The following is a 24,233-nucleotide window of genomic DNA, read 5'->3' as shown; positions in this document are numbered from 1 at the left end:
CGGAAACCGTAGTGTATGTTAAATGTCACTCCCAAAAAAATAGACAAAAAGTACCTTATTGTATCTCTATTATAGAACGAAACTTTTTAACAAATCGGGTAAACCCGTTTTCCCAGTATTTTGTATTTGATATGAATATGTCGGCTGAACGGGTAAACCCATTTTCACATTCTACTTTTACTGCCGTGGCAAAATTTAAAAAAAAATAAGAAGGGAACATTCTACGGGTTTGACATAGATTAAATTCATTCCAGTAGATTAGTAACAAATAACATTATTATTATTATGTAAGACCACGAACTAATACTTGTTTTCTCATGGAGTGACAGGTCAGAAGCACCACCTTCCTGACATCATGATGTGTATCACAACATAGCAATTAATGTTCTGATTACTTAAAGAGAATCCTTTTTAAAGTCTTCAACATTAAATATCATATTTGCAATTATAACATTATTTTTTTTAAATATCCTGTAATTAAAATATCTTAAGCACAAAAAAATTACTTGCCCTTTATAAGTATTTCTCTACATGTACTAGGACATTTTGAGTTATTTTTTACATCAACATATCTCTACACATCATACACAGGGTTGGACCTGATGATACATACATACATAAACAAATCTCTACATATGGGAAGACCTATTGACTAATTATAGACTTAATATATAGCCTCATGGGTGTCGCCAGTGGAAGGGGGTGTATCCAAAGGAACGGCAAGTGCTGATACAGTTTGGGGTCAGCGTTGTGACAACTTAATCGTGCGGAACTGGCCGTCCTAGGCCAGTTTCGATTCGGTCACTGTCCAATTGGTGCTTACTTCGTTACTTCGAAAAGTTTCGAGAAAACTACGACACACGGTGTCGCCACTGCATAGAGGACGAAGAAACAGTAGACCACATTCTTTATGTCGCGTTCTACATGAAGGGCTATCGGAACAAGGATTTGAGAGAGAAATAACTGGTTCGTGTGCGGCATTAGAGCTGTCCTTGTACGGGGGCAAGGCGACCTTAAAACTCACTGCTCGCTTCCTTTCACGTGCTCTAAGGGAGTAATCTCAGCAAGTATCCTTACTAATGGAGCCGCTGATTCGGGGTCAGCGGCGTCGCAGGCTCTGTCAGGGTGTAGCATTGAGTGCTGCGAACTGCCTAACTGTCGCCAGCTCATGATTTTTCCTCAGGGTTGACTCCCGAAGCTTTTCCAATTGTTGGGTATAGCTGCAAGGCAGCAGAGGTTTGAATTTTTTTAGAGTTTTCCTTTTTCTAGGTGGGTGGCCTGCAATGGCCCCTTCTGCCCGAAGCTTATTGGTTAAGACGCCAGTTGCTCGCCTTCACCCCTTCTTCTGTTAATGAACTTAATGTCTGAAGGCCGGAAGTTGGAAGTTGTGTCAGAGGCTGTTAGAGACACATGCCATTTGGAAGCATTTTATAGTTAGAGTGTTTATATCCATTACCATTCCTGGCAGCGACAACCTTCAGGAACCAAACATAACCACAATGTTAAAGCAAATGATTGACTGCATAAAATATCTGCTAATCTTTGATCTACCTTTCACTGTTTTCCCCCTTAATAGTGTTCCTCTAGACAAACAACAGGTAACTTTCAGTTTCATGGAAACATTGAGTTCAACCTACGCTACACTTTTTCTGAATACACCTATTTGTTTTGCGTTGTTTTTTTACTTCACGCTGACAACTGAAAAATGTGTATGTCTTGTATCATAACCATTGTATTATTTGTTCATCTCGTGTCTTTCAAAAAAAGTTTCTAAAGTTAGAATAGCTAGGACAAAATCGCATTGTGTTTTACGGTAAGTTTAAAATATTCTGAAGATACTGTATTTACTGTTCTTATAAAATTTGCATCATTACCAAATACTACCAAATACTGTCAGCATATTTTCTGTAAATGTTTGATTTTGTAAGCATTTATTTGTATGATAGCTATTATATGTTGTTGTTGTTTTTAAAGAGGATGTGAAATATTTTACCATTCAGACATGTTTAAAATTTATAATGTAGTTTTTCATAAAGTTTTCTTTACTTTTTTTGTTTAAACCGCCCTCCATTCATCCGTTGTCTAGACACAAATGAAGTGTTGTTTATAATGACACCAAATGTGTTAATAATTGGTTACAAATAATCGTTTGTAATAATGTAAGAGCTCTTTATTTTAATGTTGGCCATTTACACGATACATTTTAAAAACCAATTATCTCCTCTTTGTAACACATAGATCTAAAAAGAAGACAAAGCAATATGGAGAAATTTAGAGTGCTATTAAGCAGGGGCGTAGCTAGAAATTTTTTATTATCTGGGGGCCCGGGGGAATTGACCTCTGCATTTTGTGTTATATTCAATATTTAATGTAAAAAACACTCATTTGTGAGGGGGCCCGGGGGGATTTTCAAATTCTCCCCCACCTCCCCACCCTAGCTACGCCACTGCTATCAAGTAGTGTAAAGAAAAACGAAACCAAATAAACATAGAGCAGATTGTGAGAGGTTTTGAGATCAATGTATAAACTAAACAATGGCAAGAAGGCTTAATAATTTATAGAAAGATTAGTATTGTCTATCAAATAATACAAATTACAAACTAAAAAACTTAAAAGTGAATTTTATTTATCAGTGCATACAAAAAATATCACAAGCCATTTAAGGTACACTGCTGTAGCTTATCAACACTCCCTCTCTATATTTATAGCTATCAACCAGTGAAGCACATTTCCAATGGTAATAGTTTTACCTTTCACAAACGAGCTTGTAATTTACATTAAATCATTGTTTTTTTCTGGCTGATTTGGAAACCTATACCATGTTTAACTATAGTTTTATGAAATACACAGAACCTTCATCGCTTATGGGTTCTTCGTATATTCTTAAAATAAAAAAAAATGTTTTTATTTTAGTGTTTATCTTATTATACTCTGATAGAACATTTAAAACAAAACAATTTCTTTTTATTGTTTGTTAGCCAGAAATTTGAAACGAAAAAATGTCATTTGCATCCCGTACAAGTTAATAAAATGGCCTCTTTTCTGACGATCTTAATTTGCCAGGCTCTCCCTTATCTTTGTACAGTGGAACCCGTGGACTACCAGATCTACACTAGAATTGAATAATCACATTTAAAAAGTGATCACACACAAATAGTAGAACTACTAAAACTGCTGTTTCGCCGCAGTTTCGCATCATCTCATTACGCAGTAGATTGCTAAAAAGCGGATTGCGAAAAAATAAATAAAAAGGTTTCAACTGTAGATGTTTTCAAACAAAACAGGTTAACTAATGTGATGGGAGTTGCAAGTGGCAGGTCACAGGTGTGTCCAAGACGCAGACGTTCCTTCACCTGTCAGTTAAATAAGTTACCGTGTAGACTAGAAACTACCATGCCCACACACTAGAGACACACTGACACATATATTTATACTTTTTCTAGCTAACACTTCACGTTCTTTAAGATTGTTAATGACCAAGAAAAGCCACATAGATCTAGAGTCATTAGACAAGATGAAACTCTGATATCACTTTTATTTCAATCAAGTAGAATATAAATCATTCTAAGTGAGTGATCAGTGAAGACTTTTATTATCTTCTTATCTTATAAATTACACTTCAAAAAAATAAGATAACTACGTCCTAAACGTATGCATGTGTTAATTAATCTAATCGTGCTTGTTAATAAGAGATTTAAACTCGGCTAAGTCATTGGTTTAAAGGCACTAGGATTAATGAGCACTTGTACGAATTAGTCCTACCTTATGGAATAAGAAATAATTGTAGATCTGTATCTCTGTTTAAACGTCTTACGGAGCGGCCTGGAATGAGAACATCTCCCCAAAATAAATGTTTTTGTTTGTAAAACTTTGTTTCACTCTGTTGGGCAACTTCCAACAAACATGTAGATCGATTTTATTTGTAGCTCTAAAGTGAATATTTAATGATGACATTAGTTACAACGTTTTATTACCCACATTATTTTACTTTCACACAATGAAGATAGTCAAATTAAAAATTGTATAATCTTTATGTGATGAACGAAAGTTTGATAGATTTGTAGATTAGTAGCATTGTTCGGGTACAGTAGTTTTATTTTATTTTTAGCGGCCCCCGAAAGGAGAAAGCAGCTATTGGTTTTATAGGTCTGCTTGTTTATAAGTCCATTTAACTCACATGCTCAAATCTCAAAATCTAGAAATGATGTTGAAAATTAGATTTCATGATATTATGCCGCTTGCAAGGCTACATTTTATCTCATGAAAGCAACCCAATTTTTTAAGGCAAAAAAAAAAAAAAACAACTTTTTTCTAAAAGAAAGCTCATATTAAGTGTAATTGTATCAGTTATTTTTAATCAGTCATGTAATTACATTTGTAATAGATCTAGACTAACAAAAATAAATCTGTGTGATTAGAAATACTTTTACCAAACGTTTTTGTTTAGCGCAAGTTTCATGCTTTTAGCTTTCTTTAATGCGCTTTGATTCTATTTCTTTTCTAGGCCAGTTGGGAAAAGGGGCGGGGGAGAAAGAGGGAGCTACCCGTATGAATGTTCCGTGATCGATTTTGAATGCAATTTTGTTTAAGTTGTACAACTTGAATTTGAACTCGAGGGCTCAAACCTCCTCAAGTTATTACACTAACCACTGTACCAGCGAAGTGCTTACGAAAATAGTTAATTAATAGGGGTTAATTTTTTAAAATTGATTCCTGTTTTGTCAGGTTTAATAAACAATTGTGCAAAATATCAACTCGATCCGAGATGTGTCGGAGAAATAACTGTTGACCAGACAGGCAGAGTGAGTTGAAAATATGCAAGCCGTTTTTTTTTTTTGTTTACTTTTATCTGGCCTGCATTTCATCAGAGCTCCTATATTGTACAACTTATTTCTTGCATACGGTTTATTTCCATTGGATTCTTGTACTTTGTACATCTTCCTATGATCCTTGTACATTGTACTTCAATTTACATTGGATTCTTGTACTTTGTACATCTTCCTATGATCCTTGTACATTGTACTTCAATTTACATTGGATTCTTGTACTTTGTACATCTTCCTATGATCCTTGTACATTGTACTTCAATTTACATTGGATTCTTGTACTTTGTACATCTTCCTATGATCCTTGTACATTGTACTTCAATTTACATTGAATTCTTGTACTTTGTACATCTTCCTATGATCCTTGTACATTGTACTTCAATTTACATTGAATTCTTGTACTTTGTACATCTTCCTATGATCCTTGTACATTGTACTTCAATTTACATTGAATTCTTGTACTTTGTATATCTTCCTATGATCCTTGTACATTGTACTTCTATTTACATTGAATTCTTGTACTTAGTATATCTTCCTATGATCCTTGTACATTGTACTTCTATTTCCATTGAATTCTTGTACTTTGTATATCTTCCTATCATACTTGTACATTGTACTTCTATTTCCATTGAATTCTTGTACTTTGTATATCTTCCTATCATACTTGTACATTGTACTTCTATTTACATTGAATTCTTGTACTTTTTACATCTTCCTATCATACTTGTACATTGTAATTCTATTTCCATTGAATTCTTGTACTTTGTATATCTTCCTATGATACTTGTACATTGTAATTCTATTTCCATTGAATTCTTGTACTTTGTATATCTTCCTATGATCCTTGTACATTGTACTTCAATTTACATTGAATTCTTGTACTTTGTACATCTTCCTATGATCCTTGTACATTGTACTTCAATTTACATTGAATTCTTGTACTTTGTATATCTTCCTATGATCCTTGTACATTGTACTTCAATTTACATTGAATTCTTGTACTTTGTACATCTTCCTATGATCCTTGTACATTGTACTTCAATTTACATTGAATTCTTGTACTTTGTATATCTTCCTATGATCCTTGTACATTGTACTTCTATTTACATTGAATTCTTGTACTTAGTATATCTTCCTATGATCCTTGTACATTGTACTTCTATTTCCATTGAATTCTTGTACTTTGTATATCTTCCTATCATACTTGTACATTGTACTTCTATTTCCATTGAATTCTTGTACTTTGTATATCTTCCTATCATACTTGTACATTGTACTTCTATTTACATTGAATTCTTGTACTTTGTATATCTTCCTATGATACTTGTACATTGTAATTCTATTTACATTGAATTCTTGTACTTTTTACATCTTCCTATCATACTTGTACATTGTAATTCTATTTCCATTGAATTCTTGTACTTTGTATATCTTCCTATGATACTTGTACATTGTAATTCTATTTCCATTGAATTCTTGTACTTTGTATATCTTCCTATGATCCTTGTACATTGTACTTCAATTTACATTGAATTCTTGTACTTTGTACATCTTCCTATGATACTTGTACATTGTACTTCAATTTACATTGAATTCTTGTACTTTGTATATCTTCCTATGATCCTTGTACATTGTACTTCAATTTACATTGAATTCTTGTACTTTGTACATCTTCCTATGATCCTTGTACATTGTACTTCAATTTACATTGAATTCTTGTACTTTGTACATCTTCCTATCATACTTGTACATTGTACTTCAATTTACATTGAATTCTTGTACTTTGTATATCTTCCTATGATCCTTGTACATTGTACTTCAATTTACATTGAATTCTTGTACTTTGTACATCTTCCTATCATACTTGTACATTGTACTTCAATTTACATTGAATTCTTGTACTTTGTATAAGTTCCTATGATCCTTGTACATTGTACTTCAATTTATGTGAATTCTTGTAGATTGTTCTTTTTAACATTGGCTTAGTAAACGTTCGATAACTTGTTCCTCTGATGAAAACAATTTTAGTGTCCTAGGGAGATCCTAAACATTGGAATAATCTGGAGAGCCCTTGATACAGTCTCCATTGATACGAAGCGAAAGAAGATAACGATAATGTGATCCTGCAACTGTTTCTGTTCATACAATACACCAACACAGGGGCCGCACGGCCTGTTTTGATTGACATACAATCTGGTTTTATCACTGGCATGCTGACTGAAAGAAGTTAGTCAAATGGGTAGTGGGTCTGGTATAAATGTTACCTCAAACTGAAGTGAATTAATCTTGAATGCTACTTTACTTTTCAGCAACTTTGCAACTGGGATAAGATTACAAAATAAAAATAAACTCCTCTTAAAACGTGAACATACTTGACCATTAAATTCTACGCAATTACTGTATGCCACACCCTTTTAATTTCAAATGACACAAACATAAGGTACCATTAGCAGGTTAGGCGAATCTTGGATTTAATGCTCATTAGTGTGACGATTACTATGACTATTTAAAGTGCCAATTTTTGTGACGATTTTGTTGTTGCTTATGATCGTGTTTACAAAACAATTCTTATTTCACTTGATTTAATAGCACAAAGAGAATCGTTTGACTAGGAAATTTAAAAAGCTTGAAACACACTGAAGACATTTCTCTGTTCTTTTTTCCCTTTCTCTAATGAATTTCTTCAAAGACATGAGTTCAATCAATTCATTCTTCTCAGTTCAGCATGATCTGGATGTCAATTCTTGCTCAATTCACTGACGTAATAAAACTACAAAACTACTGTTACCTAGATACACTGTAGTTATACACATTACTCTGGTACAGTTTTACACTGATACAAGTCAGCGAGTCTGACATGACCTAAATCTTACTCCCATTGGCAGATCAGACATGACCTAAATCTTACCAACATCGGCAGATCAGACATGACCTAAATCTTACTTCAGTTAGCCGGTCAGACATGACCTAAATCTTACCAACATCAGCAGGTCTGACAATACCTAAATCATGCTTCCATCAGCAGGTCTGACAAACTTTTAAAGACAATGGTATCCAGAAAATGTTTCCCCGACAAATGTTTTACCCGACAAATGGTTCTCTTCACCTGGTTGACAGACAACTGGTTCACCTACAACTGATTGACAGACAACTGGTTCACCTACAACTGATTGACAGACAACTGGTTCACCCACAGCTGGTTGACAGACAACTGGTTCACCTACAGCTGGTTGACAGACAACAGGTTCACCTACACCTGGTTGACAGACAACTGGTTCACCTACAACTGATTGACAGACAACTGGTTCACCTACAGCTGGTTGACAGACAACTGGTTCACCTACAGCTGGTTGACAGACAACTGGTTCACCTACAGCTGGTTGACAGACAACTGGTTCACCTACAGCTGGTTGACAGAAAACTGGTTCACCTACAGCTGATTGACAGACAACTGGTTCACCTACAACTGATTGACAGACAACTGGTTCACCTACAACAGGTTAACAGACAACTAGTTCACCTACAGCTGATTGACAGACAACTAGTTCACCTACAGCTGAATGACAGACAACTGGTTCACCCACAGCTGGTTGACAGACAACTGGTTCACCTACAGCTGGTTGACAGACAACAGGTTCACCTACACCTGGTTGACAGACAACTGGTTCACCTACAACTGATTGACAGACAACTGGTTCACCTACAGCTGGTTGACAGACAACTGGTTCACCTACAGCTGGTTGACAGACAACTGGTTCACCTACAGCTGGTTGACAGACAACTGGTTCACCTACAGCTGGTTGACAGAAAACTGGTTCACCTACAGCTGATTGACAGACAACTGGTTCACCTACAACTGATTGACAGACAACTGGTTCACCTACAACAGGTTAACAGACAACTAGTTCACCTACAGCTGATTGACAGACAACTAGTTCACCTACAGCTGAATGACAGACAACTGGCTCACCTACAGCTGGTTGACAGACATCTGGTTCACCTACAACTGATTGACAGACAACTGCTTCACCTACAACTGGTTAACAGACAACTAGTTCACCTACAGCTGCATGACAGACAACTAGTTCACCTACAGCTGAATGACAGACAACTGGCTCACCTACAGCTGGTTGACAGACATCTGGTTCACCTACAGATGGGTGACAGACAGCTGGATCACCTACAGATGGGTGACAGACAACTGGTTCACCTACATATGGTTGACAGACAACTGGTTCACCTACAGATGGGTGACAGACAACTGGTTCACCTACATATGGTTGACAGACAATGGTTCAACTACAACTGATTGACAGACAACTAGTTCACCTACAGCTGAATGACAGACAACTGGCTCATCTACAGCTGGTTGACAGACATCTGGTTCACCTATAGATGGGTGACAGACAACGGGTTCACCTACAGATGGGTGACAGACAACTGGTTCACCTACATATGGTTGACAGACAACTGGTTCACCTACAACTGATTGACAGACAACTGGTTCACCTACAGCTGGTTGACAGATAACTGGTTCACCTACAGCTGGTTGACAGACAACTTGTTCACCTACAGCTGGATGACATACAACTGGTTCACCTACAACTGATTGACAGACAACTGGTTAACCTACAGCTGGTTGACAGACAACTGGTTCACCTACAGCTGGTTGACAGACATCTGGTTCACCTACAGATGGGTGACAGACAACTGGTTCACCTACATATGGTTGACAGACAACTGGTTCAACTACAACTGATTGACAGACAACTGGTTCACCTACAACTGGTTAACAGACAACTAGTTCACCTACAGCTGGATGACAGACAACTAGTTCACCTACAGCTGAATGACAGACAACTGGCTAACCTACAGCTGGTTGACAGACATCTGGTTCACCTACAACTGATTGACAGACAACTAGTTCACCTACAGCTGAATGACAGACAACTGGCTCACCTACAGCTGGTTGACAGACATCTGGTTCACCTATAGATGGGTGACAGACAACGGGTTCACCTACAGATGGGTGACAGACAACTGGTTCACCTACATATGGTTGACAGACAACTGGTTCACCTACAGCTGGTTGACAGACAACTGGTTCACCTACAGCTGATTGACAGACAACTGGTTCACCTACAACTGATTGACAGACAACTGGTTCACCTACAACTGGTTAACAGACAACTAGTTCACCTACAGCTGAATGACAGACAACTGGCTCACCTACAGCTGGTTGACAGACATCTGGTTCACCTACAGATGGGTGACAGACAACTGGTTCACCTACATATGGTTGACAGACAACTGGTTCAACTACAACTGATTGACAGACAACTAGTTCACCTACAGCTGAATGACAGACAACTGGCTCACCTACAGATGGTTGACAGACAACTGGTTCACCTACAGATGGGTGACAGACAACTGGTTCACCTACATATGGTTGACAGACAACTGGTTCACCTACAACTGATTGACAGACAACTGGTTCACCTACAGCTGGTTGACAGACAACTGGTTCACCTACAGCTGGTGGACAGACAACTAGTTCACCTACAGCTGGATGACAGACAACTTGTTCACCTACAGATGGGTGACAGACAACTGGTTCACCTACAGCTGGTTGACAGACAAATGATTCACCTACAGCTGGATGACAGACAACTGATTCACCTACAGCTGGTTGACAGACAAATGATTCACCTACAGCTGGATGACAGACAACTGGTTCACCTACAGCTGGTTGACAGACAACTGATTCACCTACAGTTCATGCACCGACAATTGTTTTGCAGGATAGAAACATTAGACTTAAATCCTACTCGAACGTTCAATTGGTTTGCATTGAAAGTAACTATAGGGCATTTTAATGTGTCACGTCCATGGATCTGAAATAATTGTTTGTCAGGCAACAGTTCGTCTAAAAAGTTATCTAACGACAATTGATCATTTACTGTGATTGTACATTTTAATTCCACGTTCTCCTTGACCTTATGAAGAAGGGGTCAAAACGTATGCGGACTTTCGTACTTTTGTGAGTGTCCCCTAAAGAGTTGGGCCAAAGGCGCTTGTTAAGAAGCAATGAGAGATGTGTTCATTGACCATCCTTACAGAAGGTCCTGTATCGATTCATTAGAATCTTAGATGATCATTAAATTTCGACCTTTTATTGCGGGGTCACGACTCCGATTCCTCCTTGCCAATGAGAGGTCCACCACTACATCATGCTACCTCGTGAGATCTTACAACAGTTGATTTGAGTAAATCATAAGTTAGATCTCAAACAGAGTGAAGCACTATGAATCTATGTTCACTAGTCAAACCCTTTCTCTACCACGGAGATTGCGATATATGAATTTCAGTTATTTGTCGATTAAAACTTAGACTGTCAGGTTTTTTAAAAAATTGTGTATTTTTATTCTTCACTGTTTCTTAATTTTTAGCGGCCCCCGAATGGGAAAAGACGCTATTAGTTTTGTGCGAAATGTCTGTCCGTCTGTCCGTCCCGTTTAGATCTCGTAAACTACAAAAGATATTGAAAATCCGACATCACAATATTTTAGACCATTCAAAGTTCTGATGCAACGGCTACTTTTTTTTTTCTGAAAGTGAAAAATCTAATTTTTAAAATCAGTTATGCAAGCAGTTTTTTAAAGAGAAAAAGCTAATTAGTATGCATTATAAGTTAGACCTAAATTAAAACGAATTTTGTAAACTCCATTTTCCTAAACTTTTTTTTTTGTTGCTAATATACACAGTGTATATCAGGATTCGAATAAGTGATTGATCCTTTTCAAAACAATTAGATCAATTATAAGACATCAGTTAGGCCAGGGGAGGCGCAGTGGCTGAGCGGTAAAGCGCTTGGCTTCTGAATCGGGGGTCCCTGGTTCGAATCCTGGTGAAGACTGGGATTTTCAACTTTGGAATCTTTGGGCGCCTCTGAGTCCACTCAGCTCTAATGGGTACCTGACATTAGTTGGGGAAAAGTAAAGGCGGTTGGTCGTTGTGCTGGCTACATGACACCCTCGTTAACCGTAGGCCACAAAAAACAGATGAACTTTACATCATCTGCCCTATAGACCACAAGGTCTGAAAGGGTAACTAGTTAGGCCAGGTTCACATCTAACTTTACATTCACTTTCACATATCCTTTGATCTGCGGGACCGTTGGGGCACTACACAAGATCTGTCAACCTTCTTTCTCCATTCTTATCTCTCATTTGTCTTTGATATAATTTCATTCGGATGTTCTTTCTGAAAATATTGAAGCCTGCCTTGGTGGACCACTTCGGGGGCCGATTTTGAGTTCGTGTTTCCACACAAACTGTCTTTTGTAACCTTGTTTAATTTCATTTTGGGGCCACCAAATTCACTTCGACTAGGGCCTCTAATTATGCAAGGCCGACCCATAAAATAGTTGTGAGCCCGCTGGGAGGAACAAAACTAACAGAATAAACTGTGTACTAAATATGAGATAAATGTGTTCAACTTGAAAGTTAGACGTCGGCAAAGTGAGGTCGAAGCTTTACTTTAGTCTAAAACAACTGTGTCAGCCCTTAAGTGAAGCTTGCCAAATTAAAACACACACACACACACACGTGTTCTACGTCCCTTTCTGTCAAGTCCTGGCTGCTGGCTTGTTAACGTTGGAGACTTTATTATCATGACGTGTTCTCTTTAATCTTGAATGAAGTGCAGGTGTGTGTGTGTGCGTTATGATTTAAAACTAAAAATGAAACTTCACAGTCTTTGGTCCAGTTCGCAGCTTTTAACGTTTATGTATGCATCGGCTATAAGAAAAGAAACTTGATTGTTATAATCCTTCTTCTTGCTCTTTTTGTTTTTTTTACCTCTTCCCTCCCCCCCCTCTCTCTCTCTTTCTCTCGTTCAATTCTCTTTATCTCTTCACCAACGTGTTCAAAACATCTGTTGGGGAGTTCAATGTGATTGTATTGCTACATGATATCCTCGTCAACTTTGGCCAGTTTCGAACTCTCCCTGCCCTAGTCACATTATTGTCTCTGTGAATTGCTTTTACTATCGCGAAAGTCAAACTGTAACTTATATTAGGGACAGAGTTGCCTACTCCTGCTCTAGGTCTTAATCTTTACAAAGTTACGAACTGTACATTTTTAGTGGCCCCCCGAAAGGGGAAAAAACGCTATTAGTTTTGTGTGGCCTGTATTTCCGTCCGTCCGTCTGTCCGTCCGTCCCGTTTAGATCTCAGAAACTAGAAGAGAAAATGAAAATCGGACATCATATTTTAGATCATTCAAAGTTCTGATGCAACGGCTAGTTTTTTCTTTTCTGAAAGTGAACCATCTAATTTTAAAAATTATCTATGGACCACTTAGGGGGCCGATTATGAGTTTGTGTTTCCACACAAACTGTCTTTGTAACTTTGTAAAGTATAAATTTATTTTGTAGGTCAGTAGTTTATTTAGACTTAACCTCAACCTTTCTATACTATGCAGAATGATAGACAGTAAAAATGTTATTTTTAGACCTCTCTAAGATCACAACCAGAACGAGACTCCTTGCACTGGGACCAACATCAGACAAGTATTTGTTACTCGGCATATTACGTTTCGGCTTCAGAGTTTATTATCCCAGAGACTTGATAATGTAATAATATTAATTGTTTCATCACAATGTTCAGAGAACATCCAAGCGTAGAATTATTTTACTTGATATCATATCATGAAATTTAAATAAAACCAGAAGAACGGAACGGACTAACAAATCTTATTTATTTTAATTATTATAAGAACTAGTTCCGACTACAACGTCCTGCTAGGGACATAATGGGTATAAAGTCTCAGTGCTGCTAGGGATATAATGGGTATAAAGTCTCAGTGCTGCTAGGGATATAATGGGTATAAAGTCTCAGTGCTGCTAGGGACATAATGGGTATAAAGTCTCAGTGCTGCTAGGGACATAATGGGTATAAAGTCTCGGTGCTGCTAGGGATATAATGGGTATAAAGTCTCAGTGCTGCTAGGGATATAATGGGTATAAAGTCTCGGTGCTGCTAGGGACATAATGGGTATAACGTCTCAGTGCTGCTAGGGACATAATGGGTATAAAGTCTCAGTTCTGCTAGGGACATAATGGGTATAAAGTCTCAGTGCTGCTAGGGATATAATGGGTATAAAGTCTCGGTGCTGCTAGGGACATAATGGGTATAAAGTCTCAGTGCTGCTAGGGATATAATGGGTATAAAGTCTCGGTGCTGCTAGGGACATAATGGGTATAAAGTCTCGGTGCTGCTAGGGACATAATGGGTATAAAGTCTCAGTGCTGCTAGGGATATAATGGGTATAAAGTCTCGGTGCTGCTAGGGACATAATGGGTATAAAGTCTCAGTTCTGCTAGGGACATAATGGGCATAATGTCTCAGTGCTGCTAGGGATATAATGGGTATAAAGTCTCAGTGCTGCTAGGGACATAATGGGTATAAAGTCTCAGTTCTGCTAGGGATATAATGGGTATAAAGTCTCGGTGCTGCTAGGGACATAATGGGTATAAAGTCTCAGTTCTGCTAGGGACATAATGGGCATAATGTCTCAGTGCTGCTAGGGATATAATGGGTATAAAGTCTCGGTGCTGCTAGGGACATAATGGGTATAAAGTCTCAGTTCTGCTAGGGACATAATGGGCATAATGTCTCAGTGCTGCTAGGGATATAATGGGTATAAAGTCTCAGTGCTGCTAGGGATATAATGGGCATAATGTCTCAGTGCTGCTAGGGATATAATTGGTATAAAGTCTCAGTGCTGCTAGGGATATAATTGGTATAAAGTCTCAGTGCTGCTAGGGATATAATTGGTATAAAGTCTCAGTGCTGCTAGGGATATAATGGGTATAAAGTCTCAGTGCTGCTAGGGATATAATTGGTATAAAGTCTCAGTGCTGCTGAATTATTAAAAATGGGTAACCTTTCTATAAAGTGGGGTGCAGACAAATAAAAAAAACCAATAATTAACGTATCTCATTAACTCTCATTCACCTTTCCCTTGGACTGTTGGGGCACCACACAAGATTTGTCGAACTTCTTTATCCATTCCTCTCTGCTTTTGCCTTGGATAGAACTTGTTCAATGCAGTCCCGTCCTTTCTTTTATCTCATTAATTACTTCATTCTGGTCTCTTCATTTCCAGACACTTCATTCTGGTCACTTCATTTCCGGACACTTCATTCTGGTCACTTCATTTCCGGACACTTCATTCTGGTCACTTCATTTCCGGACACTTCATTCTGGTCACTTCATTTCCGGACACTTCATTCTGGTCACTTCCTTTCCGGACACTTCATTCTGGTCACTTCCTTTTTTGGACACTTCATTCTGGTCACTTCATTTCCGATCACTTCATACGTTGGTCCTCTTATCCTTTTATGAAAGAAATTTGTAGAAGAAAAATTAAGACTAAGTATTTGTATATATGTAAAAGGAAATCTCTCCATGGGCCACAAACTTTATTTCAAAGCGAACATTATCATCTGCAAGAAAAAATGAAAGCAATAAATAAAATATTTTTCTAATTTAAAAAGAAAATAGAATTTTCACATAAACTAATAGGCATTCCCTGTGGTTCCGCTGTTTTCACATAAACTAATAGGCATTCCCTGTGGTTCCGCTGTTTTCACATAAACTAATAGGCATTCCCTGTGGTTCCGCTGTTTTGTAAACACTGGAGATCAAATGGCAGCGTTTTGTTGTTGTTGTTTTTTTTTTTTTTTTTTTTCACGTGTTCCAAGTCTATCTTCCTCAATAAAATACAATTAAAACACTATTGCCTGCGATCATACCCACTTCAGGACCTTTGAAATGTGTGAGACAGACGTCAGACAGACTACACAAATAAATAGTGGCTTGTATTTTTTCAGAGGTCGCTAAACCCGATACTTTCATCGTGACTTCCTTTCAGCATGCGTTTTGTATTTGTTATTGAATAGAGAAAGATGAAGGGACAAAATTCACGCTCACTGTCTGTCTGGCCAAAACGTGTACAATCTAGGAGCTTATTTTTTTACCTGACAACACAAGAGTCAATACAAAAAAATTAATCAATCAGTTAATTAACTATTGGTAATAAATTGTTTTGTTTTGGTATTCAAACAAGGGAAAGAAATTGTACTTGACTGAAGTGGTTGTATAAGCTGAATAAGTGCCATTTATAGATTGTGGTCTGAGGCTTAGTGAACACATGAAAAAGAAACAATAGATACCTAGACAATCTTCCATGTTCATAGACTCTTCGCAAGTAGAGTGGTTACCGCGTTGGCCTGAGAAGGCTTTAGCCCATAAGTTCGAAATCAGATCGTTCCCTTTTTAAAAAAATATTTAAAAAGCAATCACCCAGATACCCCATTCTTTCTCCCCAACCCCTTTCCAACTTGTCTAGACAAGTGATAGGATCATAGCGTATTGAGAAAGTTAAAAGCATGAAATTGCGCTAAACAAAAACAGTTGATAAAAAATATTTCTAATCCTCCAAATTTATTACTGTTAGTCTAGATTCTAGATCTATTACAAATTTAATTACATGACTGATCCGAACTAATTGATACATAAGCTTTGTATTTTTTTAAAGTACTTTTTTGTATTTTTTTTTCTTCTTGGGTTACACTACGTGATGGAACTCTGTATTGGAATTTTATCTTTTATCTTACCCTGCCACTGTGCACACATTTCTCACTGCTGTGCCTGGTTCTGGTGTGTATTGTTGTTTAAAATCCTTTTCGTTTGATAAATCAAGGGCTATCACGGACACACTGACACACAGTCCAATGAGGGAGATAAGGCTTCAGTTCAAACTACACTGTACAACATGCAGTATTTAACAATGATAAAGATGTGCTTAAAACAACAACCCAACCTTGTAGATCCTAACATCCTTGATATTGTAGTGTAACTTGAGGGGTGGAATCTTCTATCTAGCGCATGAGTGGCTTTGATATTTTATATAAATGCAGAGTCTGTGTGTTTGTATGGTCTCCGCTAGGTTGACAGTATTTTAATTTAACAGATAGCCCCGAAGACAAACGTCGACGAGAATAAAATTAATTCACTCTACCATGGTAGACAAAAGTGATGTAACAATGATAGCAAATAGGTCAGTGCAGGGTCTTGACAAATTTAAATACACTTTTACTTAACCTTCAAAGTCGAAGACAATGCGTTAGACATATCTAGACTGGACATGGAGACTTTTTAACACTACAAAAAATGTCGTGAAATTTTTTTAGAAAGTTGGATCAAGGCGTTGTTTTGTAAAGTAGTTAAAAGAAGTAAAGGCTATTTTTTTCAACCCTAACCAATATAACATATAATTTAATTTTTAAAACTAGATTTAGTAATTGAACATTTTTAGATACATAATCTTCTTTATCAAAATACTGAATGCAACACTAAATTTTGATTTTTTGTGTATTTTTGATAATCAATTACTAGATCTAGATCTAAAACATAAAATTATATGTTACATAGGTTAGGGTTGAAAAACAATAACTTGACTTCTTTGAACTACTTGACAAAACAACGCCTTGATCCAACTTTCAACACAATGTTCACGACCATAGACTATATAGTAGAGTCACTATTGCGGAGCAGGCATGTTTGAGGAACATATAAAGAATATATTGATTAGTCTTATAGAATACTTGAACTCCTTATCCTTTACATTTAATTTTATTTTAATAAAGCTTAAGACAACACATTGTCACTTTTTAATTCTTTACCTCTTTAATTTAATTGACGTCACACTACCCTGATTTTCCTTACAAGATTTTATTCTCCACTATTATTTAATTCTTTTTTGTTATATTAATATTATATAGGCCTATATGATATTATTTGATATTATGATTTGTCCTCTTTTTGCTGGACGTCTGGTAATCATAAATTATATATTATATGTAATATTATTGTCTAAATGTTTTTAAATTTATGTTTACTAATATAAACTCATATTTAAATTCAGATAATCTAAATCACTATGTAAATATTAAGCTAAATGCGCAGGTCAAATAAATGGCATCTATAGTGTTCCACAATTGTGACTATCTTTAAAAAGGTAAAAACTGTGTTAACACCTCCCAATTTTTTAAAAATTAAATTCCTGGCATTAAATGGATATTTATAAACCTAAAAATATGTGTATCATGCAGGTGATGTGTCATTATCATTTTTAAAAAGCCTTAAGCCCTGACCTATGCGGTTCTCCTGGTACGTGAAAAATAATGGACGATTCTACCCCTGTCAACTTTAACCTGGAGTCAAAATTAATTTTCTGCTGTGAAAGGAAAACCCATATATAGGAAATGTAGAGAAATGGACCATGCGCAGCACCGTTACAGTAGTTTAGCAGAAAATTTCAAAATAAAGTAGATTTTAACTAATTTCGACGAGCTGTTCCGCAAACATGCCTGCTCCGCAATAGTGACTCTATTAGATATAGTCTATGTTCACGATCAATCAGTCGCGGATAAGAATTTATTTCCGGTTTCCAGTCTAGTAGTCTATATATAAGTCTATGGCGTTATTATTATTGGCATTGGTACAGAGATGTTAATTTATTGTGTAGGGCGCATTGGTGGATAGATGCTAGTATACCTAATGGGGCGCATTGGTAAAGTGAAGTACAGTACAGAAATGCTAATTTACTGTGTAGGCGCATTGATACAGTTAATGCTAATTTGCTGTGTAGGGTAGGGCGCATTGGTGCAGAGAAATTAGTGTACTGTGTAGGGCGCTTTGGTACTATTTGGTACATAAAAGTCTCTAGCGGGCTTAGACTCAGTGCAGAACCAAGCAATATGGCTAATATGTGGTACATTTCGGACATCCCCTATTGCCGCTGGCGAGATCATGGCAAATATCCCCACTGGCCCTGCGTAGGGAACGAGCCGTCTTGTTGGCATACGAAAAATGCAAACGGCTGGCAGACAGCAGCCCACCCAGACGCCTAGTCGACGACTGAGTGAGTAGGGGCCTAATCAAAAGGACATCCTTTATGGAGACAGCACTAGGACTGTCCCAAGAGCTTGGTCCCACCCTGGAAAGAACTACGCTCTCTCCTACGGGGCTATCCACCCGGTAACTGTTCATGAGCTACCGGAAGTGCGAAAAACATTGGTCGACCCAAAGGTAAACAAGAAATGTATGTACACAAAACCTAAACCTACTAAATGTCACTGCGAAAGATACCAATGGCCCAATTCCCGAAAGATACCATTAATTTTATATGGACGGATCAACAAGAGAAGTCCAAGGCAGAACAAATTCAGGCTTTGGAGCGGTATTTAGTTTCCCCGGTGCAACAGAAAACTACGAACAAGTAGGCCCTTGTGCAGGAGAAAGCAATTACATTGCGGAAATGGAAGGAATCAGAAGTGCCCTGAAGCATATTGAAAGACGTATAGAGGAAGGAACTGCGGCACCGGCCAATGTAACTCTCTTTACAGACTAACTTTCCTGTGGCCCCGGCCAATGTAACTCTCTTTACAGACTCACTTTCCTGTGGCACCGGCCAATGTAATTCTCTTTACAGACTCACTTTCCTGTGGCACCGGCCAATGTAACTCTCTTTACAGACTCACTTTCATAAGGCACCGGCCAATGTAACTCTCTTTACAGACTCACTTTCATGTGGCACCGGCCAATGTAACTTTCTTTACAGACTCACTTTCCTGTGGCACCGGCCGATGTAACTCTCTTTACAGACTCACTTTCCTGTGGCACCGGCCAATGTAACTTTCTTTACAGACTCACTTTCCGGCTTGCAAGCTCTCGAGAGCCCAGAGACATGGCCTACACAACTGGCAAAAACTATGGCGTGCGTGGAGTGCCTCGAAAGGAAACATCAGGTACGTATGGTGATGCAATGGATTCCATCACACCGTGGAATCAGAGGAAACGAGAGGGCTGACAGTTTGGCGAAGCTAGGAAGCTTTTAGACCCATCATAGCAGCCGCAAACATACGAGAGTGCAAAAGCGAGGATTAGTGAATGGATCAAGTCCATATGGTACAACAGCTGGGACCATTGTAGCACTGGACCGGAAGTCTGGAAAGTTCACAAACGCCCAAACAGGAAAGACGAGTGGTGGCAACTAGACAGAAAGGAGCAAGCAATCTTGGCACGATTCCGAACTGGACACTGTCCGATAGGAGCCTACTTCGCTAGGATCCGGGATAATCACGATTCCAGATGTCGACACTGCCACGCTGAAGACGAGACCGTGGAACACATCCTCTACGACTGCAGTGTGCTCAGAAACACTTTCAAAGATACTAGTCTTGAAACAGAACTGGTTCGGGGGTCTTGCTAAGTACGGACACAGGCAGACCCTACAGAACACTGCCAGATACCTTGACCGTGCTTTAAGGGATTGATCCCAGTACGGAGCCTTAGTGCATAGAGGCTTACAAATGGTACATAGATGTTAATTTACTTATTAGACACAATTTACTGTGTAGGGCTCATTGGTACATGCATGCTGGCATACGTCTTCGAATGCATTGGTAAAGAGATGCAGTTAATTTATTATGTAAAACAAGTAGCACATTGTGGTAAAGAGATAAATATTAGAAAACTAAAACTATACAGTGATAAATTGACCATAGTTAGTGTGGGACAAAATACGGCCAGGCTCTTGCTCCATCTAGTCTCGAGATCTAATCTAAAGCTGATATTTTGTTCAACACTCGACATTGAAATGTTAAGCCAATTAATAGATTCACAAAATGAGTTGTTGTTTTTTTAAATGTTTTTGGATTATTGAATGAATCAAAATATGAAAATATGCAGTTCATAACAGTAAAATTAGGAGATTCACAAAATGCATGATGTGAGTTGGCTTTTTTTGTTTTTGTTGTGTTTTTTTCATTTAGAGCAAGATCTTATCAATTAGTATTTAGTCCCGTGATTATGTAATTAATACTGTCGACAGGAGGCAAAGCATACGCCGCTATTTTGCAGGTCCGCCCTTAGGCCACTGCAACCTATGTGACCGCAGTGGGCCTCGCACTTTCATAGGCTCCGCACTTTCATAGGACGCGCGCTAATTCTAGGTGTATAAATTATTAAATTAAACCATTTAAAAAATTATAACAGATTTCCCGCGGCCACCTGTCGATTTACCAGGAACTCCTCGAAATCTCCTGAAATAGCAAAAATATACGAAAAAGTCCTGGAAATATCCGGAAATTATTAAAATCTTTAGAAAACCCATACAAATCTCCTGAAAAAAATAGACTAAAATTGTCATTTTGGGGTGTCATTCAATATGGAAAACGCCAATTCTAGGCGCGATAAAAAAAAGGGCATTATGCAATACCCGTAATTGTTGAATCTAGTGAAAGAAGCTTCTCGCTCCTCAAACTAATGAAGTATTACTTGAGGTCAACAATTTTCGTAGATATATTGAAACATTTGATAATTCTTGCTATTGAGCGACATCTATGTTGGAAACAGTGAATAAAATGCAAAGACGAATTTATTTTCTAATACAAACTCTTAATTTTCACTTATTATCCGTATCCCTACCAAAACTGGTCCTCTCGAAATCCGTTCGCATTGGGCCCACAATGTGACGGGTGAATACAGAGTAGATTACTTGTTCTCTTTCCATGACTTCTTGGTCACAATTGTTAAGTCCGACCCTGCTATTTGGTGACGGTGTAAATTTTTTTTTTCCTCCCCCTCTTTTTTTCCCTTCTAAAATTACGTGGGGTAACACTAGTCCGTCCGACTTTCAGAAATAAAAGAGTGATCTTTCCATTACTTGGTGTCCAAACTCTTGAGCCATGAAGAGAATTATATATATAGACTCGTGTCAATTATCTCAATAATGTAGAGAATTTGGTCGTTCGTTAAACATTTTAAACTAATAAAACCTTTTATTTTTATAAGTACCTGAATAGCTCAGTGGCAAAACACGTCGGCCCTCCATCATGGAGGCTTGAGTTCGAATTCAAATTCGAGCAACTTTCTTTTTTTCTTTTTCACCCAGCCTATATCAGAGCGTGAATTGAACTCTAGTTTACAAGCAAGATAGCATACTCGTTAAAGTCGCGACCAGGAGAGATATGGCATAGTTTTGAATCGTTCACAATGAAAGACATGATAGACTCAAGACTATCGATACTCAATGGAAGCGAGCTTTTTAACACGTTTTTTTGTGTGTATTTTTTTTTTGAAACCGTAATATATATTCGATTGTTTAACTTAGCATATGTCCGAGTGTGTCCAAGTGTTGGTCTAGTGTGTCCAAGTGTTGGTCTAGTGTGTCCAAGTGTTGGTCTAGTGTGTCCAAGTGTTGGTCTAGTGTGTCCAAGTGTTGGTCTAGTGTGTCCAAGTGTTGGTCTAGTGTGTCCAAGTGTTGGTCTAGTGTGTCCAAGTGTTGGTCTAGTGTGTCCAAGTGTTGGTCTAGTGTGTCCAAGTGTTGGTCTAGTGTGTCCAAGTGTTGGTCTAGTGTGTCCAAGTGTTGGTCTAGTGTGTCCAAGTGTTGCTCGATAACTTTTTGTAAGATCGTTTTTTTTTTGGTCTTAATAAAATAATAAACGATTTAAAAAAAAACTGAATATTTTTACCCCGCCCCATTTCTCCCCCTTCCCCACAGTAAAGCGAATGTGTAAGTTTACTTAGAGTATATACAATTTGAATGCTAGCCTAAGGCTCCAGACTTACAAGAAGTTGACTCAGAGTATATACAATTTGAATGCTAGGCCTAATGCTCCAGACTTACAAGAAGTTGACTCAGAGTATGTACAATTTGAATACTAGGCCTAAGGCTCCAGACTTACAAGAAGTTGACTCAGAGTATGTACAATTTGAATACTAGGCCTAAGGCTCCAGACTTACAAGAAGTTGACTCAATGTATATACAATTTGAATGCTAGGTCTAATGCTCCAGACTTACAAGAAGTTGACTCAGTGTATATACAATTTGAATGCTAGGTCTAATGCTCCAGACTTACAAGAAGTTGACTCAGTGTATATACAATTTGAATGCTAGGTCTAATGCTCCAGACTTACAAGAAGTTGACTCAGTGTATATACAATTTGAATGCTAGGCCTAATGCTCCAGACTTACAAGAAGTTGACTCAGTGTATATACAATTTGAATGCTAGGTCTAATGCTCCAGACTTACAAGAAGTTGACTCAGAGTATATACAATTTGAATGCTAGGCCTAATGCTCCAGACTTACAAGAAGTTGACTCAGTGTATATACAATTTGAATGCTAGGTCTAATGCTCCAGACTTACAAGAAGTTGACTCAGAGTATATACAATTTGAATGCTAGGCCTAATGCTCCAGACTTACAAGAAGTTGACTCAGAGTATATACAATTTGAATGCTAGGCCTAATGCTCCAGACTTACAAGAAGTTGACTCAGTGTATATACAATTTGAATGCTAGGCCTAAGGCTCCAGACTTACAAGAAGTTGACTCAGAGTATGTACAATTTGAATACTAGGCCTAAGGCTCCAGACTTACAAGAAGTTGACTCAGTGTATATACAATTTGAATGCTAGGCCTAAGGCTCCAGACTTACAAGAAGTTGACTCAGTGTATATACAATTTGAATGCTAGGCCTAATGCTCCAGACTTACAAGAAGTTGACTCAGTGTATATACAATTTGAATGCTAGGCCTAATGCTCCAGACTTACAAGAAGTTGACTCAGAGTATATACAATTTGAATGCTAGGCCTAATGCTCCAGACTTACAAGAAGTTGACTCAGTGTATATACAATTTGAATGCTAGGCCTAAGGCTCCAGACTTACAAGAAGTTGACTCAGAGTATGTACAATTTGAATACTAGGCCTAAGGCTCCAGACTTACAAGAAGTTGACTCAGTGTATATACAATTTGAATGCTAGGCCTAAGGCTCCAGACTTACAAGAAGTTGACTCAGTGTATATACAATTTGAATGCTAGGCCTAATGCTCCAGACTTACAAGAAGTTGACTCAGTGTATATACAATTTGAATGCTAGGTCTAATGCTCCAGACTTACAAGAAGTTGACTCAGAGTATATACAATTTGAATGCTAGGCCTAATGCTCCAGACTTACAAGAAGTTGACTCAGAGTATATACAATTTGAATGCTAGGCCTAATGCTCCAGACTTACAAGAAGTTGACTCAGTGTATATACAATTTGAATGCTAGGCCTAAGGCTCCAGACTTACAAGAAGTTGACTCAGAGTATGTACAATTTGAATACTAGGCCTAAGGCTCCAGACTTACAAGAAGTTGACTCAGTGTATATACAATTTGAATGCTAGGCCTAAGGCTCCAGACTTACAAGAAGTTGACTCAGTGTATATACAATTTGAATGCTAGGCCTAATGCTCCAGACTTACAAGAAGTTGACTCAGTGTATATAC

The 24,233-nt window shown here is 37.8% G+C and overlaps 3 protein-coding genes across 8 annotated transcripts in view; all 3 read left to right on the top strand.

Annotated features, from left to right (window-relative positions):
- LOC106074351 (uncharacterized) overlaps positions 1-24,233 on the top strand; it is a 118,810-nt gene that overhangs the window by 1,889 nt on the left and 92,688 nt on the right. The window contains exon 1 of one of the 6 annotated variants that reach the window (XM_056004661.1): positions 1,711-1,813. The exons of the other annotated variants lie outside the window; for them this stretch is intronic. The gene's annotated coding sequence lies outside the window, so the exon portion shown is untranslated. Of the gene's footprint in view, positions 1-1,710; positions 1,814-24,233 lie in introns of those variants that run through there. 6 annotated transcript variants of the gene reach the window in all.
- Positions 7,903-9,135, top strand: LOC106074347 (involucrin-like). Its single transcript, XM_056045540.1, has one exon. It carries the CDS (start codon positions 7,903-7,905, stop codon positions 9,133-9,135), a length of 1,233 nt encoding a protein of 410 aa, XP_055901515.1.
- Positions 9,852-10,724, top strand: LOC129928943 (involucrin-like). The gene has a single exon (XM_056045539.1). The coding sequence runs from the start codon at positions 9,852-9,854 to the stop codon at positions 10,722-10,724; it is 873 nt and encodes a 290-aa protein (XP_055901514.1).

Source organism: Biomphalaria glabrata, chromosome 11, assembly GCF_947242115.1.
Source record: "Biomphalaria glabrata chromosome 11, xgBioGlab47.1, whole genome shotgun sequence".
Classification (NCBI taxonomy): Eukaryota; Metazoa; Mollusca; class Gastropoda; family Planorbidae; genus Biomphalaria; species Biomphalaria glabrata.
The sequence above is the reverse complement of the archived record's forward strand: the minus strand, read 5'-3'. Positions and strand labels throughout refer to the sequence as shown.